This window comes from Apiospora phragmitis (assembly GCF_038363925.1).
Source record: "Apiospora phragmitis strain CBS 135458 chromosome Unknown utg000007l:1.0-2108841.0:1.0-2111359.0, whole genome shotgun sequence".
Lineage (NCBI taxonomy): Eukaryota > Fungi > Ascomycota > Sordariomycetes > Amphisphaeriales > Apiosporaceae > Apiospora > Apiospora phragmitis.
Genome location: NW_027117405.1, coordinates 288,757 through 305,753, shown reverse-complemented (window position 1 = coordinate 305,753; position 16,997 = coordinate 288,757). Strand labels below are relative to the sequence as shown.

The window sequence follows — 16,997 nt, the reverse complement described above, 5'->3', positions numbered from 1 at the left end:
GCCACAAAAGAAAGGCCACAAATGTGGCGTACACTCCGATTATTTAATAAGCTGTGAACCACCACTTCCATCCATCGCATATTCCCATCCTAGAATCACATCAAAAGACAATCTGTCAGTCTTCTTGGTCAGCGACGCGACTTTTACACATCATGAACGAGAATTAACTTCGTCAAGTTTTTGCCATGTCTCGATCCCAAAGTCCAACACGCGGCGGTGTTGCAGGGCCTGAGCAATATGCGGCTCAGACCACAAGCAGAACAGCAAACCCAAAGCTCATCATCACAGGCCAAGAGGCTACAAAGAGTAGTTCGGTGGCATCGAGCTCGAAAGCTTGGATTGAACAACAAAGATTGTCTTTATTTTCGATCGGAGCGCAATTTGATGATGTGTGAGTGTCCATCTTTTGACTTGGATGTTGCTTGAGAGCTATTTGATACTGACTTCGTATCTCAGGGACCAAATTGCCAACGACTTGCATGACCCGCATGCCACTACTTGCCCTGACGATGGTGGGCATCCTCATGGGGAGAGTAATGTCGAAGTTTAAGGCACGAATCCGTTGGTGGTCACAACCTCCCACGCCTCACCAAGCGAAACAGCTACATTGAAGGGTGTTGAGGCAGACAGCCAGAGCCCATCGATCAACAGTAGCCAGTCTGAGCAGACAGCTGAAGAATCCGACATTGAGTTTCTGTCTGAGAGCCATCCATTCATGCTCGCACTTCCTGCAATTTTGCGTGATACGCTTCCGCGGTTCATTGAATGGGCCAACCGGTACGCCGGCACACAACGAGTTGGAGGCAAAGATGCTTCGCACCAGGGCAGCGCAGACAAAGGAAAAGCCACAGCGAGTTCTTCCAAGCGGAAGTTTGTCCCATATTCCAGCGGCCCAGGCGACCAGGATGAGGTTGCAGACGAAGACCTGGAGGGTAACAAGAGAAGGCGGAAAGCGACCCCAAATGACGACGATGACGAAGGGCCCCTACTAGCATGTCCATTCTATAAGAAGGACAAGTTAAAGCATAGCAACTGCTTGACATTTCGGCTAAAGCGAATCAAAGATGTCAAGCAACACCTGACTCGCAAGCATTCGCAACCCCAGTTCTGTGCCAGGTGTGGCGACCCTTTCGATACACAAGAGATTTTAAGAAACCATACACGATACGGGCAATGCTCTTTGGCAGATTTCGAAGCTCCCGAAGGCGTCACCGAGGATCAAAAGAGATATCTTGCAAACAGGGTATCGCGGAAGTTGCCGTTGATAGAGCAATGGTACCAGGTCTGGGACATATTATTTCATCCCCTAGGCCGTCCCTCGACCCCATTTATCGAAAGCCCGACACAGGAGTTCATAACGGGCTTTCGGGAGTTTTGGGCCGAGAATGGCCAGGACATTGTTGCGGAACATATTCAAGGTAGAGATGAGCTACCTCATTCCGTACTGCAGGAGGAGCGGGACCTGGCTTCCCTTCACGCGATCGTTCAGCAGGTTGTTACTTCGTTGGTGCATCGATATATCCACCGTCACAACGGTCAAGCAATGCCGCAAGGAGAAGTTGATGTGACATCCATGCTGAATGAAACAACAACGCTGCCCAGCTTGGAAAGCAACAGGGGACTCGCAACATTATCAGCACTCCCACATTCCAGAGCCCGTACCATTCAACACGAACCAGATGGAACATGACCTTTGGACGGACTCAGGCACCAGGCCTCACTATTACGGCGATCTCACCACATTTGTCGATTCTCCTGTTACCACTATCGAAACCTCCCAGAGAGATACACTGCCTAATGTGTTGGATGATGCAGCAAACGCAGGCTTGGAAACCTGTATCGATCCTACTGTACTGGTAGAACTTGACGAGTGGCTGAGAAACTGGTACAGAGAAAATCAAGGCAATAATGGAACAAATTGATAAATGAGGTTGGCTATAGAGCCTGTCACTGTCTAAGGAGGGGGGGGGGTTGCGCTTTCCTTTGTCGCATCTAAAATTGTCTGGGCGTCTCTCTACTAAATAAAACTGCCTTGAAGCGATTCGACTAGAGTGAGGTCAACATACTACCGCTGCATCTCACAGTATCTATAACCTTGAATTTTGTTACATACTAAAGTGTCACATTTACGTTAATCTACACTTCAGTAAGCAATATCTTTTATATACTGTGGATATATATGTACAATTATAGAAAGTGATAAGAATTACGGGCACTTCAACCCTTTAGGTAGCAACTAGACGACCTAGTAGATGACAGGCCACCCATTGTCGTAGCGGAGGAGGTTGAGTCCGATCTGGGCCGTGCCGGCGTTGTTGTAGTAGTGGTACGCCAGCACGTCACCATCGACATCGGTGAAGACGGCGTTGTGGCCAGGGCCGTGGATGGAGCCGTGGCTGGACATCATCTGGGTGCCGCCGCCGCGCATCATGTCGACGCCGGCCTTGTCGACAAAGGGCCCCGTGACGCTGTTCGAGCGGCCGACCATGATGCGGTAGGTGCTGGCGGCGCCCTGGCAGCACTTGTCGAACGAGACCCAGAGGTAGTAGAAGTCACCGTGGCGGGTGATGAAGGGTGCCTCGACGGCGCCGCCGTTGTTGGGGCGCGACGCGAGCGCGATGAGCGGCTTGCTGTCGGCGCGCTTGCCCGTGGCCGGGTCGAGCGCGACCATCTTGATGCCCGACCAGAAGGAGCCGAAGGAGAGCCACCAGCGGCCCTGGGCGTCGACGACGAGGTTGGGGTCGATGGCGTTGAAGTCGCTGCCGGCGTTGGACTCGACGACGACGCCGTGGTCGGTCCAGGAGCCCGACGCGCCCGTCGGGCTGGTGGCGAGGAAGACGGCCGACTTGGTGGTGCCGAAGCTCGAGGCCGAGTAGTACATGTAGTACTGGTTGTTGTGAAAAGACAAATCGGGCGCCCAGAGGTTGCGCTCGCCGCCCGTGTAGGGCGTGGTCCAGGGCGCGCCGTTGGGGAAGGCGGCGCCGGCGTCGTGCCAGACGGTGCGGTCCGTCGACGTCTTGAGGCCGACGTTGTCCGCCGTGAAGGCGGCCAGGTAGGTGCCGTCGGGCTTCTTGATCACGGTCGGGTCGTGCCAGAAGGTGTCGCCGCTCACCGGGCCCGGGCTGACGTTCTGGCGGCTCTGCAGCAGGGGCGGGTGGGCGGCGGCGGCGGCCCCGACGAGTAAACTGCCGAAGACGGAAGGCAGGAACAACATGATGATGGCGATATAAAAAACGAGTGAATGCGATTTGCGGTGGTGATCCTCAAGGGAAGAGAAGCATTTGGTGATGATGAACAATGGCCATCTTCTTATAGAACAGTGGTGTTTCGGCATTGACATTTAGCTGCAAGGGGCTTGGTGCTGTGCCGGGAAAAGCGCAATCAATCCACCAATCGCGCTTGCCTCCGTCTGCCAAGTCCCAAAAACCATGGTTGTCGTTCGGGGGGAAGGCTCCGTGCGTCTTGTGCCAGGACAACACGAGGGCCACGTGCAGACGTGAGCGCATTTAAGAACCCAATTTGGTAGGTGCAAGGCGAAGCCCCTTGAGCGGCACCACCGACCGGGACGTTTCAGCCAAAGTCGCCCCACCGCGATGGGAACGGCGCTATGGGCATGCGATGATCAGGTCCGACGCCGACAATCCGGGAGCCTGGTCGTTGGTCGTGCTATTTTCAAATCCCATTGCAATCGGCTATGGGCTACATACACCGGTACATATGCAAACGCCCTGATAGAGACTGGGAGATCCTTGCACGGAGGGAATCGCCGACGCCTCAAAACACACCTTTTCCGCGTGGGATCTTCCGTCATGGCAACGCGGTGGTTTAAAACGACTAAAGACCTCGAGATAGTAGCCACGATGGCTGCGCAATTGGCGCTGTGCTGCCCGTTACCGAATAGAATGAAGATGCGGTTCGAAACACAATGCAAAAGGGCCAAAGTTCTTTTGAGCGCCGTTGGTAGTATTTGATTCGGGACAATCATTTCGGGGCGGACCGTTGGTGGACCTTGCCCCTTGCCCCGGTTTTACTTTTCCAGATGCTCCAAATGCTGTCTCACTTATTGAGGAAAGCTCCCCTCGCTGACTGCCCCGCCATTTCGTTCATTGTAGCAGCTGCGATAGCCACTTAGTTGGACTAGTCATGGTGGACGGGTGAGTGTTGAAACTAGGTATCGTGATGCGATAATCGGCACCCTCAAAGCTGCGGAGTTAACGAAGCAATTGTACTCGAGGCGTGGCTGTGGATCAAACTTGAGGAGCTCCTCGTTCACTACATGTTAGGCTATGATTAGGTGTGTCAAGTATGTTGGCCGCTCATAGCATCAACTTCGACATTCAGTTCAATCTTGGAATTCGTATTGAACCAACCCTTAATACATATAATGGTTCCCGCTGCATTAGGGTCTACTTAGCGACCAAAAGGGACCGAAGCCTCAAATGAATGCTAGGGCATTGGAGGACTAGCAACACCCCCAGGAACCTGTATGTACACCTTGGTCAGCAAGCATTATTATATACCACGACTCCAACAACCCTATTGAAATCCCTCTCTCTTTACAGCCAGCAACTTACGTTCATAGGCGAACTCGAAAGGAAGAAAGTGTACCGCCCCGTCACGGTGTAATGCCGCGCCGGTCCAGCCGCTCGCGGCGAGGTGGCAAAATCCTCAGAAGTGCGGCCCATGTAGTATAATGCCTCCTTCTGGTATGCGTAGTGCCTGAATCCGTCCCATTGAGAGCTACACTGCGAGCTTAAACCCCACTGTATACAAAGATCAGCATTTTCTGCGGTTTCGACTTCTGCGTCTCCTTATTACTTAACTCATCGTCGTGGGCGTGTTTCAAGGGAGCCTTGTAGATGATTTTCTTTTCCAAAACTTTCCGGGGAAACCGGGGGTTAGAGGAACCAGTCATAGACCAGCTTGTGCATCATATGTCAGCAAGTACCTCATCAGTCAGGTGGTTTAACGTGCCGAGTTGGTCATCAGGGCCCCAAAGACCCCAGGAATTGCCATGGGGGCCATTCTTGTCCAGAGGCAGCTCGCTGAATTTCGGGAACTTCTTTGCCATCACGTGGTCTGCCATCGTGTTTGTAGCAGTCATTGGCGAGCGTAAGGGAGGATACCGTTGAAGCTTGAAGTTATCATACAAATATTTTAACAACACTGATAGACTCGATATAGTAACAGGGAAAGGGATATTTTGAATACCTTGGCAATTTGAATTGTATGTGCCTTACATGTAGGAGTGTATGTCTCTGTATGTTAGAGTCATTGAGGCGGGCCACGGCCGATGACCCCAGCAAGTTCCATGTCAGATCTACATGTACTTTAGCGTCGGGGTAACCCCATGAAGCTTCGCAGCCAGGGGTCACATCCTGGGCTGGAGCACATCTCCACGTACCTCAAATATCCCCTAGGCCTCATGTATGCGCTAGACCAGGATACCCCGCAACCCCAGATCACCCCGTGCTTGAGGATGGTATGCCCTTGCTCAAGTGCCATTCCCAAACGGCTTGAGCTTAAGAATTGCTGTCCTTCATAATATTCGAGCAGACGACAATCTCATGGCTGATCCGCTGATGCGGGAAGAAGTCCTAGCAACCAGATCGGGGTGTCAGCACGTTCGCGTCGGCAGTAAAGTCTCATGTCTGATTATCCCCAATGGTACCTCCACAGCTAACTGGTGATCAAAGACGAGCTTGCGCAGGGCTTTCGCACTGCCCGACCAGCAAGTAGTACGAAATACTTGAATGATCAATTCCGTGCTTTCCGCGACCAGCTTGTGGATCTGTTGGAAACCAAATCAAGAGCCGGTATTGAGTCGTAGGAGTGAAACTGGCGGCAGAAGTCCGATAGGAGTGGGCAGAGCGCGGGGACGGTCCGATGCTGCATGGCATCATCTCTCGCAAACCATTGGATGAGCAGATACTCAATAATTCTATGACTTATAAGAGATTAAGCAATTACCCCGGATTTGAGCTGCCCAGAAATCCGGGGTAGTTTATGCTTGCTTACTTACAACTTCAAGTCCAAAAGAGGCCTCACTTAGATAGGACATCAAACCATGGCGAACACTTCGCAAGACACCACCGAGCCCTACCCCGACGAGAAGGCAGATGTCAAGACGGTCGAATATGCAGCCGGCATCAACCCTTACTCGTCCCTCTCGCCCCGACGACGCCGACTTCGTGAGGTCCTACGAGGGCAAAAAGGGCAAAGCGGTCGTCCGAAGGATCGACCTGCGGCTCGTACCCATCATGGCCCTGCTCTACCTCTGCTCGCACATCGACCGCGGCAACATCGGCAACGCCAAGATCGAGGGCATGGACAAGGATCTCGGGCTGCCGGGGAACCAGTACAACATCGCTAGCACCATCTTCTTCATACCCTACATCATCTTCGGTAAGTGCAAAGCAAGGTGCAATGCACTCGCAACGACAATTTTCTGGCGGACGTCAAAGAATGATGGAAAGACTAATATATAGTTCATATAGATTCCGTCCAACATCGTGCTCAGAAAGCTCCGGCCCAGTATCTGGCTGTCGGTGCTGGTGATATCCTGGGGTATCGTCATGACCCTCATGGGCGTCGTCCAGAACTTCCAGGGCATGGTTGCATGCCGAGTATTTCTGGGTCTTTGCGAAGTGAGTGTTATTGTGTACGTCGTGTACCTTGTATGAATAACTGGTTTACCGCTGGGATTAGGACGGATTCTTCCGAGGCGCCGTCACCGTCGCCCTCGGCCTGGGCATGCCGTTCCTGCTCGTGGACACGCCCGAGCAAGCCGCGTGGCTGACGGACGGCGAGAAGCGCTTTGTTGATTTACGGTTGCGGCTCTCGGTCGTGCGCACCGCGTCCCATGCTGCGGCGCAGGAACAAGAGGGGGTGGACAGGCTCTCCTGGCGCCTGCTCGGTCGCACCATGGTCGACTGGAAGATCGGGTGCGGCATCGTGCTGGCCTGGGCCAACTCGGTCCCCAACGCCGCCTTCAAGTTCACCATGCCGTAGATCATTGCCCAGCTTGGTAAGCGGCTTCCGGGGTTTATTCCTCTATTCCCTTCGGAGACATCTCGATTATTCCAAAAAGAGCAATACTAACGTCGAGAGTCGGTAGGTTTCACGGCGTCCCGGGTGCAGCTGCTGACCATCCCACCCTACTTCTGCGGCGGCCTCGCGGCCTGGCTGGTGGGGGCCGCTACTCGGACCGCCTCGCGTGGCGCTTCCCCTTTATCGTGGGGCCCCTGTCGGTCCTGATGGCGGCGCTGGCCGTGCTATTCGCCTTCTCGCCCGATGTCCAAGACAACGTCAGCGTCATGTACTTCGCCGTGGTGCTGGCGCAGATCGGGATCTACCCCCTACTCCCCGGCATTTCGGTTTGGGTCGGCAACAACCTGGCGCCGTCGTCGAAGCGGTCCATTGGTCTGGCCTGGCTCCTGGCGGTTGGTAATCTGGGTAGTAAGTCACTCTCGCCCATCCACATTTGCCCTCCTTTGTTTCTTGCAGGATCCGTGTACTGAATTTGGTTGCTCTCTTGAAGGTCTGGTCGGCACAAACATCTTTCTGGACCGGGAAGGTCCCCGCTATCCCACGGGGTACGGCATCCCGCTGGGAATCATCTGTTTGGCCATGTGCGTGGCCGGGGTTCTCGAATTTTCGCTCTGGAAGTTGAACAAGGCCAAGGCTGCGCAGGCCGGGGCAGAAATTCGTTCGATCTACACACAAGAACAGCTTGACGCCATGGGCGAGAAGAGTCCACTGTATCAGTACACCCTGTAGAGCTTGGGTGGATCAGGGTAGGCTACAGATAGCTTTGATCACCGCACATGCCGCTTGCTGGGTCGACTACTCCGAGGCTCTGGGGAATCACGGTATTTATGTATAATACAAATGGGTTAGGCTCATTCACGTGCTTCCACATAATTTGGGTGGTTGGCGAAGACCAGTGGGGTCATCGGTGTCGAAAAAGCTCAGCTCATCAAGGTGGGCTACAAGAGGTTGCTGGGGCTCACAGCGAGCTTCGTAGCGGGCATAGATTGTATCGGGCTACACCATTGCGTGACCAGCCACGAATACAATGAAACAAGCGACTAAAACGCCACCTCAGCGAAATGTAATGTTGCCCAGCTCTGCCAAATCTAGGCCTCGACCGTGCATTAGACCATGGATATAAGCGCACCCAATGACCAGGAACTCCTCTCCCGTCCCAAATGTCCCCTCGAGCCTCTTCTCCTGGCCTGGGATTTCGTCCAGTGTGGCCTCCCTCAGAATGTACGGCAAATCTGCGCCGTTCAATACGGCCACGTGGTCTCCGGTTTCTGCCTCCTTGGGAACCAGTCCGATCCAACCTTTCGACGTGATCGCCAGTCTTCTGCAATGCAGTGCCCTTTGAAAGGCCGTAATAGTGTCGGTAACTCCCTTGCTGGTGATACTGTCAATACTAAATGAAGTGCTGAGGGTGGTTATGGTATCAAGACAAGCACCGGTAAGGTGGAGTTTCTCCGTATTCCTATCTGCTGACCAAGGATGGCTTGACACACCAAGGTTATTTGATGCGCAATATGACGCCCCTTCTCTGTAGAGGCCCATAGACCGCTCTTCCCCGGATGTACGCCAGTCTGGTATCCAAGACGCGTAGGTGGGGTCCCTCTGACTACTACAATCGACGTGGCTCAGTATTTCCAGATCATCGTGGCTTCTGATATGAGCCTCGACAACGTCCCCATAAACCGTTGCTGTCGGTCGGCTGTAGTTGGGGACGATACGTTCTACATCGCGGTGACTGCAAATGCCTAATAGCCCGTAGACTTTGTCTCTGGTGTCTGAGCATTCGGCGTTCTTGAATTTGCTCACGGTGTGGGCCAGCGAGCGTATGCTAGCGACGTTTGTTGTAACTTTGAAAGGGCGCCCCGTGAGCTGAATGGTCTCCGTGATAGTGGCATTACCCATGCGTATGATAATGCCGTGAACTGACCATCAAAGTTGTGAAGTGGTGCCTGGTGTAGGGTGCAGTGGACTACGCCAACAGATTCGTCAAAGGCATGGATGGTGATGTAGCAAATCTCATCGCCGTGAAGAGAAGCGTCTGGGTAGAAATTCCGGTCCATGGTGCCCATGGATTGCAACTGAGCTTATGAGTTACCACATTGAGCATCAGAACTGATATTATGTCGATAATCCACCAGACCATTCTATCTTTTATCTAAGATGGCTGCAAAAGGCCTGGCATCCAATTTGGAGAAGTAAAAGGAGTCCTCTCCTTCCAATTGCCGACGTAGAAACCGACTCAAAAGCAGTCAGCACACCGATTCACTTCTATGCTGCAACCAAGATCGGGTCAAGCCACGCTTATTGGCTACGCTCTCATTCTCTACAACCCTCCTTTGCCGTTTCGAAACCACTACCGACCGGAATCTCTCTCACACAGCCCTCATAGCTTTCGCCCCCGCTGTAGCAGGGACCTTCTACACCGACCCCTCTTTAATTTCATGACAGCAGCAAATCATTGATGACCTGGGCGGAGATTCTGGGAAGCAGGGGACAATTACCAGTCTAGTGATCGGAGGCCTCCCTCTCTCTAGGATGTCGGGACATGGTGATTGAGCTGCTGCTTCAGGACAGCGTGACCAAGAACGTCAAGATGAAGATGGTGATGACGGCCAGCTTCGTCGTGGGCGCCTGCAGGGCCTGCAGGATCCAGACGGGGGTGAGAAGCATGGCAACACCGATGAATACAATGGTCAATGAGGTGAAGTCATTGATCCGCTTGTCAGAGTAGTAGGCTACGTCTTTGTCGCTATCGCCGTGTTGAGGGCTTGAGTCGTCGCTGCTGCTGCGGTTCAGTTGTCGCCAGATGGGTAAAGTGCGCAGCCGTCGAGAACTGTCAATGAACTGCCGGATTGGCGTTTTGTCCTTTTCCGTTATGCTGACCAAGTCGCTGGTTTTCTGGAGGTATTGTCTCTCTTCGTTCGCTATGGCCTGGTCTCCATGGTTGTAGTGCCAGTTGTTGATGTTCTTGACATCCCGTTGAGGTGCTGTGGGATACTTCCACAGTGCCGACCGTTGCAAAACCAGAGAGTCTCCGTGGATGGGAGACAAGGTTAGTATGAGACGCGAGTGAGGCAGATGAGTAATGTACTCACTATACCTCGAAAGGGCGCTCTCTATCTCCCCTAGTAGTTCCGCGCGATCTAGTACGTCTCTTCGAAATGTCCCATCGTTGATTTCCGCATCCTTACCACTGTACCTTTGATCGAGCTCCAAGAGCTCGTGCTCCAGCTCACAGACTTTATCCTGAAGTGACAACAGGACTCTGGTATTGAGCACGCTGAATCTCCTGAAGATCAGAAGGTCGTCGTCGGATGCCATAAACTTGCTGTACCCCCGGTAGCCCACATATTTCCAAGGCTTTGTTCGGATGTCCTGCTCATTGGGCTCGCTAAATTGTAGCTGAGCACTAACTGAAGGTGGCGATCTACCCGGGGGCGTAGCAGGCGAACTAGAGCTTGCCGTGTGTGGTCTCTACGACATGATCTAAACTCTTGACGGGGTAGGGCCACTGACCTTAGCAGTTTCTAAAATCCCATCAGATCAGGCGCAGCAAGCAACTTCAAACAACCTAAGGCTCAATCTAGGTTGGTTGTTGCCTTTGAGAAGGCCGACCGAATCATGCCGCGTGCAGGCGCGCTGGCCTCGCAGTGCCGCCACTCCCGACCCAATCACGAAGGGATTTCGGCAAGTAACCAGACTTGCACCCGATGCACCGCCACCACCAATATCCTGTCTTGGGACGCCTTGCAAGATGCCTTGCAGGCTGCCTAGACCGCCACCGGGTGTTGGGAAGTAGTGACCCAAAGCTTTCGAGTGCCGTAACAACCACCACAGTTGCCGTTTTGCTTTTCTAACCCGCAGTGCCCCGAGGTTGAACAGAAGGAGTGTTTGTAAACACAAATCTACATAGCAAAATGGTGTTCGCCTCAAGTTCTGATGTTACGACACAACGACGGACCAAGGATGGCCAACTTGACAAATCCACCACAACAGTGAAGACAAAAACTAAGGGCAAGCCAGTTTCGCAAACGTTCGACAACACCGACAGAGCCGTCCTTCCACGCCCCACCTTCCGCGAGGTCCCCGTACAAGTTACCAGAAACGACGCCAGAGCGCTGCAAGCGCTACCACCCCCGGCATCACAGCCTTCAGCCGTATCGCAGCGAAGAGGTAGACAGAGGCGAAACCGCGGGAGACGAAACGGCATTGGGGGCGGCGATGATAGCGACAGCGATCCCGATGGAGGCGGGCTGGAAAGGGGACAAGATAACCCCCCTAGCCAGCGAAGTCGAGGGCCTGTGTCCGCGTTTTCACCGTACGGTACAGCCTGGGGTTTCAGCAACAGATGGATTGAGGACGAGGAAGAAGAAGAGGAGGAGGAGGAGCGCCTTGGTTCTGGACGCTTGGAGCTCATACAGAGACGCCGCCTCCAGAACAGAGAACAAGGGTTGTTGCTAAGGCAGTGCTGGGCGCGAGTGGCACGGATCTTGGGACAAACGATAGAATCCGATCCCAAACTCTTGGCCGAGGTCAGTGAGCAGGTGAATGCCCTCGACGACTACAAATCCTTGGACATGGTCATCATAAAAGCAAAAGATCTTCGCGGCTACTATGCTAGTGACGTGGAAGGATTCTTCCACCCGAAAGGGTAAGTAACGCAACTTCACCTCAAAAAGCAGTCAGAATCAGTTCAAACAAGAACCCAAGTGACTTCACCATTCAATTCCTGCGATTCAGAGACGGATGTCCTCTGAAGCCAGGAGAAGTCTCTATAGGGGACCAAAAGAAGATGGGATGGTTCCAAGATGATGGGTTTCATTGGGTGCGCTACGCCGTCTTCGATGACCAGCCGGACTTCATCTTCCGCGTTGACATACACGACAGGGTTCTCGAGCTGGTACCCTCCGAGGCTGGACATAAGCGTAAATGTGTTTGTAAGAAGCTGGGGAAGTCGCAGATCAACCTTTTCACCAGGTCGTTCAATCAATCAGCGTGATTTCCCCAATGTATGCCTACAATATATATAATTAGCTTTAGAGAATATTTACACATAAATCGTAGCATGGAACCCGTTCTTCAGGTCGCATTACCCATTGCTGAATCATATGATTTAGAACAGGACACTGGTGTTTTCCTGCATACCTGTCAGCGCGGGACTGTTGCATCAGGGTGACAATCCTAATAACAAGCAAGATGCCTCTACTAAGAAACAAAACATTCAAAATATTACATGGATAGCACTAGATGAATAGGTTAGTAAACTATTGAAATCGAGTGTTCCATAAAGAAATCAGCTAAGCGAGGATCCCAAACGTCTGTCTTATCTTCTGGCGATTTTCTGAGGGCAATAGGACTATGGACCCCTCTACGGGTTCCCCGCTTTCCCCCAGATAATGTACCGAGTATCCCAGAGTTAGGGGGCTTGGGAGCCTAATTCTCATAAACTCGAGGCGACTACTTGCATCGACTTGCTAATCTGAGCCATACTACTCTCTCCTACATCCCAGCTTGTCTGCTCGTCAGCAGCCACTGCTGACAGCAATCAATTCCCGTCGACCATGACATTACGGGTTGCAGCAAATGTGACGCCTGGCCACCATATTCGGAGCATAGGAGTAAGTAGTGCACCCTACGAGATTAGTCTCTCAGAATCAGTATTAGAGATGCATACAATCGAGAAGGTGGTGATGTGTGGGAGGCCAAGAACCCGTCTGGCGGCCCGGGGCGATGAAAGCTTGTTCCAACCTTGTAGCTGACCTGCTGCCAACTATTCCAGCGGCCATTATTCTGTAGCCGAGCTATCCCGATGCCACGTAACTTCTACTGCTATCCCGTCGCCGAAAGCATAGTTGAGTGAACATAATTGTCTTTTTTAATTGATCCATCAGTATTAGAGACTGCCGGGTGCCGGCTGACGTTACACTCGAGTCCTAAAGGATAACCCAATGGACGGCCATTCTGCAGCACGACATTTCGTGTTCGGAGAGCTGGGTGATGACTGCCGATAAGCTGATGTCCACTTATTGGGCTCTCCGCGCGCAGCACTCAAGTAGATTCGTTCCCTAGAGTGCGGCGTGATCTGCATCGATGCTAGGTTAGCTGTGATGCAACCCCAAGCTGGACGATCGCTGCCAATGAGCCAATCCTGCAGAAACAGGTAAGTCTCGCCGTACATGGTGGGTGAGACACCAACAGCGGTCTGCACTCTATAATGTCAGCAAAATGCCGGCGACGATGGAAAAAGCTCATCTTGAACTCCCATCAATTCATATGAAGGGATCCCAGCGAGGTCCTGACCGATTGACCCTACTTCCCGCGCAAGTGGGAAGAATACCGTTCCCGCAATGAAGAAACCCTCCGCAGCCGGGCTCAAGCGGCGATGCACTTCCATTCGTGCCTGGGAGATCCCCAAGCAAAGCGGGGGAGGTCTCGCGCCGGATCATGTCTGGACCAATCGTGATATGGGTATGCCGCTCCCTCCTCTACAGTATCACTGCAACTTGTCCGTCATCTGCTAACTCTTCGCGCCCCCTGAGATCCGACGCCCCCGGCAGACCAAACCTGGACCATCTGGACCATCATGGCCTACTGGGCCTCCAACACCATCGACCTGGGCGCCTGGGAGACCGCGTCCGGCATCCTCTCCGTGGGGCTGAGCTGGCGCGAAGCCATCCCCATCATGCTCGTGGCCAACCTCTGCGTCGCCATCCCCCTAGTCCTCAACGGGGCCATGGGCGCGAAGCTGCACGTGCCCTTCTCCGTCGTGACCGCCAGCAGCTTCGGCTACTATCTCCGCTACTTCTGCATAGTGAGCCGCGCGGTCCTCGCCATGTTCTGGCTCGGAGTTCAGGTGGGTGTGACGGGATAGAAATCCCCTAACCCTAATCCCATACGGCCTGCAGCGCAGATTAGCTGACCAGTAGCCATGATGATGATGATGATGCTAGGGGAGCCAATGGAGCTCAATGCATGACCATCATGCTCCGAGCCTGGGCGCCTTCGTATAACAACATCCCCAATACTCTACCCGAATCGGCCGGCATTACCTCGGTCGGCATGGTGTCCTACTTGCTTTTCTGGCTCATCCAATTGCCCCTTCTCCTGGTCCACCCGACCCGATTGAAATGGGTCCTCCTCGTCAAAATGATCTGCGGGCCGGCCGCGGCCATTGCGACGATGGGCTGGTGCATCCACAAAGCGGGCAACGGTGGTGACATATTCGCGCTCAAGCCAACCGCCACGGGTTCCGATTACTCCTGGCTCTGGCTCTCGTGCATGTCCAGCGTGACGGGCTCCTGGTCCACGCTCGCCTGCAATATCCCTGACTTCACGCGGTACGCTAAGTCCCCCAAGGGGCAATTCATCCAGCTCCCGTTCCTGCCCATCGCCTTCACCCTCTGCGGCGTCCTGGGCATCGTCACGACCTCCTGCACCAAAGTCTTCTCCGGCGAATACATGTGGAACCCGCTCCAGGTCCTGGAGCTTTGGCTCGAGTACGGCTCAGGGGGCCGATGCGCTGCCTTCTTCGTCGCGCTCGCGTGGTACATCGCCCAGGTCGGCACCAACATCACGGCCAACTCGATCAGCGCCGCCAACGACCTGACCGTGCTCTTCCCGCGCTGGGTGAACATCCGGCGCGGCTGCATTATCGCCGCCGTGATCGCGGGCTGGGTGCTCGTGCCGTGGAAGATCCTCACCTCGGCCAGCACGTTCCTGGCCTTCATGGGCGGCTACGCCATCTTCCTCGGCCCCATGGCCGGCATCATGGTCGCCGACTACTGGCTCATCAAGAAGCAGCACATCGACATCCCGGCCCTCTACGACCCGCGCGGCCGCTACGCTTACACGGCGGGCTGCAATTGGAGGGCGGTCGTCGCGTTCCTCGTCCCCGTCGGGCCCTTGCTCCCGGGGTTGGCGTTCAGCGTCAGCGGCGCGCCGGCGGTCCAGATCAATGACGGCACCAAGCACCTGTACACGTTCAACTGGCTCTTCGGATACGTCACGTCCATCTTTCTCTACACGGTCCTCAGCTTCACCTTCCCCGCGAAGGAGACGCTACTGCATGAGACAGTCTGGGATCTGGAGGCGGCCGCCGTTGAGGCGCATCCGTGTGGTAGTGACGGGGAGAGCTCGCCTGGCGCAACAGCCGCCAGCAGCAAGTAATTTGGCGACGATGTGGCCCGTGAGAAGCACCGCGGGTCAGATGATAAATAGCCGTGATGGTCTGTGTGTGATAAGTTTCCGGCAAGTTTCCACTCGGTAGCCCTAGGAGGAAAGCTACATAATACTGGGGTTTGATGGTATCGAATCGTATCCGCGGAGCCCCTAACACACAAGGTGGAAATGATTGCCATCTGTAATGTTAGAAATCAAGGCCAAGAGTACACGACCCAGAACGCAACCGTTGGTTACCCACTGAATATTCCCGATACCCGTTACAGATTAAGCAATTGTGGTGATCTTGCGACGAAGATTCGGCGGTCGGCGCGGGAAGAGTGGTTCAGGGGCCTCACAGGTTTAAACAGCAGCTTGCCTCCCTTAAGTAACCACCACCACCACAGCACTTCAATGCATGTTGGCCTCCTTTCCCCGTCTCGCCATAGATCACTCATCTTCATATTGACATGTCGATTCAACTGATGGATCATCAAACCCCTTATACAAGGCTAACAACTCTTTCACTGATATCGTGGTGCGGGGAGAATAGTACCATGAAAGTTGACGTCGGCATTGGCCACGGCTTCGTCACGGCAGCCCCTCTCAAAACGGTCATGCACCACGGATCAGAGCCGCCAAAGGGCAGTCCATCGCTTCGATGGACGAAAGGATTGAAAACGGAAAACCTGCCGGGTAAGGAAAAGTGCGTCTTGAAGGCGCCGAGACGAGGGAAAACATCCCGATTGGTGGCATCATCTGAAGGCCAGGAGGAGCCGGTGGAACGGACCGAGCCGAAATGGATCTGTCGGAAGCAGCGGCATGGCCATCAAGAAACAGCTATTCGAGGAAGGAGCAGTCCGCCTAGTGCTGGCGGCGGCGACGACGGACTCTACAATCACCGCAACGATCTTGACTTTCAGCGCTGGACACGAGACGGCCTCCCACTCTACAGCTCATGGTAGAGACGCCCTACGCCAAACGCAGCTACGCCCGACTCCTGACCGAGCTCTTGGGCCACTTGCGCACGATCCTTGGCTATCTTCGGCAAAGCCTTCCCAAGATGCCCCCCCGACGAGGGCAATGCGAGAGGACGAGACGGGCAGTTTCATCAACTTGACATACGGAGAACCGCCCGACCGATCATCGTCTGGATCTGCGCGCTCGCGTACTATTGAAGCTCTCGATACGGGCCGACCTGCCGCTGAACTTGAGGGTGGCCACGGTGCACTGGCTCTGACGACAGCAAAAAGCAACAGCAAGACCGTCAACATTCGGCTGGTGGTGGTAGTGGCACATATGAAGGGATGGATCTCAAAGCGCCGGGAAAGGACCTTGATTCATTGGACATGGTGAAGGGGGGAGACGCAGGGCTCACGTATTGTGGTTTGGCCATGTGTCGCCTGCGGAACCTGAAATTCATAGCCGACGATGGTGGAAGGAGGAGAGGATGCTGGAGATCATGCTGCAGTGGCAATGAGGACAAAGGACAGAAAATGCAGCCGGTTTCGGTCGGTTGATCTTGAACCTCTCAACATGCGTTTATGTGTAGGAAAAGTGAGATTTGCAGCATCATATACGGCTTTGGAGTTTTTCAACAAGGGTTAGGCACCTTGGATGCGATATGTAACAGTGGATGGCTGTAGCGTAGGCAGATGGCCTGGAGGTTAGGGGAAATGCGGGGGTGGGAGGTAAGGTGGGGTTGGCTGTCTCGGTTCGACTGGGGTGCCAAGGGGGGTGCTCGGGTTTAATCCGATGCAAACACCTGATTTTAGCAGGTGCTGCCTGGTTTG

General features: G+C 54.0%; 8 protein-coding genes across 8 annotated transcripts; 5 read left to right on the top strand and 3 right to left on the bottom strand.

The window, feature by feature from the left end:
* Positions 1-185: 185 nt before the first annotated feature.
* Positions 186-1,922, top strand: PG994_007076 (uncharacterized protein; the record flags this gene model as incomplete). The annotated part of the gene is made up of 4 exons (XM_066858485.1): positions 186-391; positions 457-512; positions 603-1,535; positions 1,603-1,922. The coding sequence occupies 4 exons, from the start codon at positions 186-188 to the stop codon at positions 1,920-1,922; spliced, it is 1,515 nt and encodes a 504-aa protein (XP_066715427.1).
* Positions 1,923-2,245: 323 nt separating this feature from the next.
* PG994_007075 (arabinan endo-1-5-alpha-L-arabinosidase) lies at positions 2,246-3,214 on the bottom strand (the record flags this gene model as incomplete). The annotated part of the gene is made up of 1 exon (XM_066858484.1): positions 2,246-3,214. One exon carries the CDS (start codon positions 3,212-3,214, stop codon positions 2,246-2,248), a length of 969 nt encoding a protein of 322 aa, XP_066715426.1.
* A 2,853-nt stretch (positions 3,215-6,067) lies between these two features.
* On the top strand, positions 6,068-7,779 carry PG994_007074 (High-affinity nicotinic acid transporter; the record flags this gene model as incomplete). The annotated part of the gene is made up of 6 exons (XM_066858483.1): positions 6,068-6,130; positions 6,207-6,409; positions 6,521-6,647; positions 6,709-7,007; positions 7,118-7,458; positions 7,541-7,779. The coding sequence occupies 6 exons, from the start codon at positions 6,068-6,070 to the stop codon at positions 7,777-7,779; spliced, it is 1,272 nt and encodes a 423-aa protein (XP_066715425.1).
* A 324-nt stretch (positions 7,780-8,103) lies between these two features.
* PG994_007073 (uncharacterized protein) lies at positions 8,104-9,107 on the bottom strand (the record flags this gene model as incomplete). The annotated part of the gene is made up of 2 exons (XM_066858482.1): positions 8,104-8,792; positions 8,975-9,107. The coding sequence occupies 2 exons, from the start codon at positions 9,105-9,107 to the stop codon at positions 8,104-8,106; spliced, it is 822 nt and encodes a 273-aa protein (XP_066715424.1).
* Positions 9,108-9,612: 505 nt separating this feature from the next.
* On the bottom strand, positions 9,613-10,368 carry PG994_007072 (uncharacterized protein; the record flags this gene model as incomplete). The annotated part of the gene is made up of 1 exon (XM_066858481.1): positions 9,613-10,368. One exon carries the CDS (start codon positions 10,366-10,368, stop codon positions 9,613-9,615), a length of 756 nt encoding a protein of 251 aa, XP_066715423.1.
* A 596-nt stretch (positions 10,369-10,964) lies between these two features.
* On the top strand, positions 10,965-11,702 carry PG994_007071 (uncharacterized protein; the record flags this gene model as incomplete). The annotated part of the gene is made up of 1 exon (XM_066858480.1): positions 10,965-11,702. One exon carries the CDS (start codon positions 10,965-10,967, stop codon positions 11,700-11,702), a length of 738 nt encoding a protein of 245 aa, XP_066715422.1.
* Positions 11,703-13,394: 1,692 nt separating this feature from the next.
* PG994_007070 (permease) lies at positions 13,395-15,213 on the top strand (the record flags this gene model as incomplete). Its single annotated transcript, XM_066858479.1, has 3 exons — positions 13,395-13,515; positions 13,605-13,900; positions 13,963-15,213. The coding sequence occupies 3 exons, from the start codon at positions 13,395-13,397 to the stop codon at positions 15,211-15,213; spliced, it is 1,668 nt and encodes a 555-aa protein (XP_066715421.1).
* Positions 15,214-15,761: 548 nt separating this feature from the next.
* Positions 15,762-16,169, top strand: PG994_007069 (uncharacterized protein; the record flags this gene model as incomplete). Its single annotated transcript, XM_066858478.1, has 1 exon — positions 15,762-16,169. The coding sequence occupies one exon, from the start codon at positions 15,762-15,764 to the stop codon at positions 16,167-16,169; it is 408 nt and encodes a 135-aa protein (XP_066715420.1).
* Between the last annotated feature and the right edge of the window lie 828 nt (positions 16,170-16,997).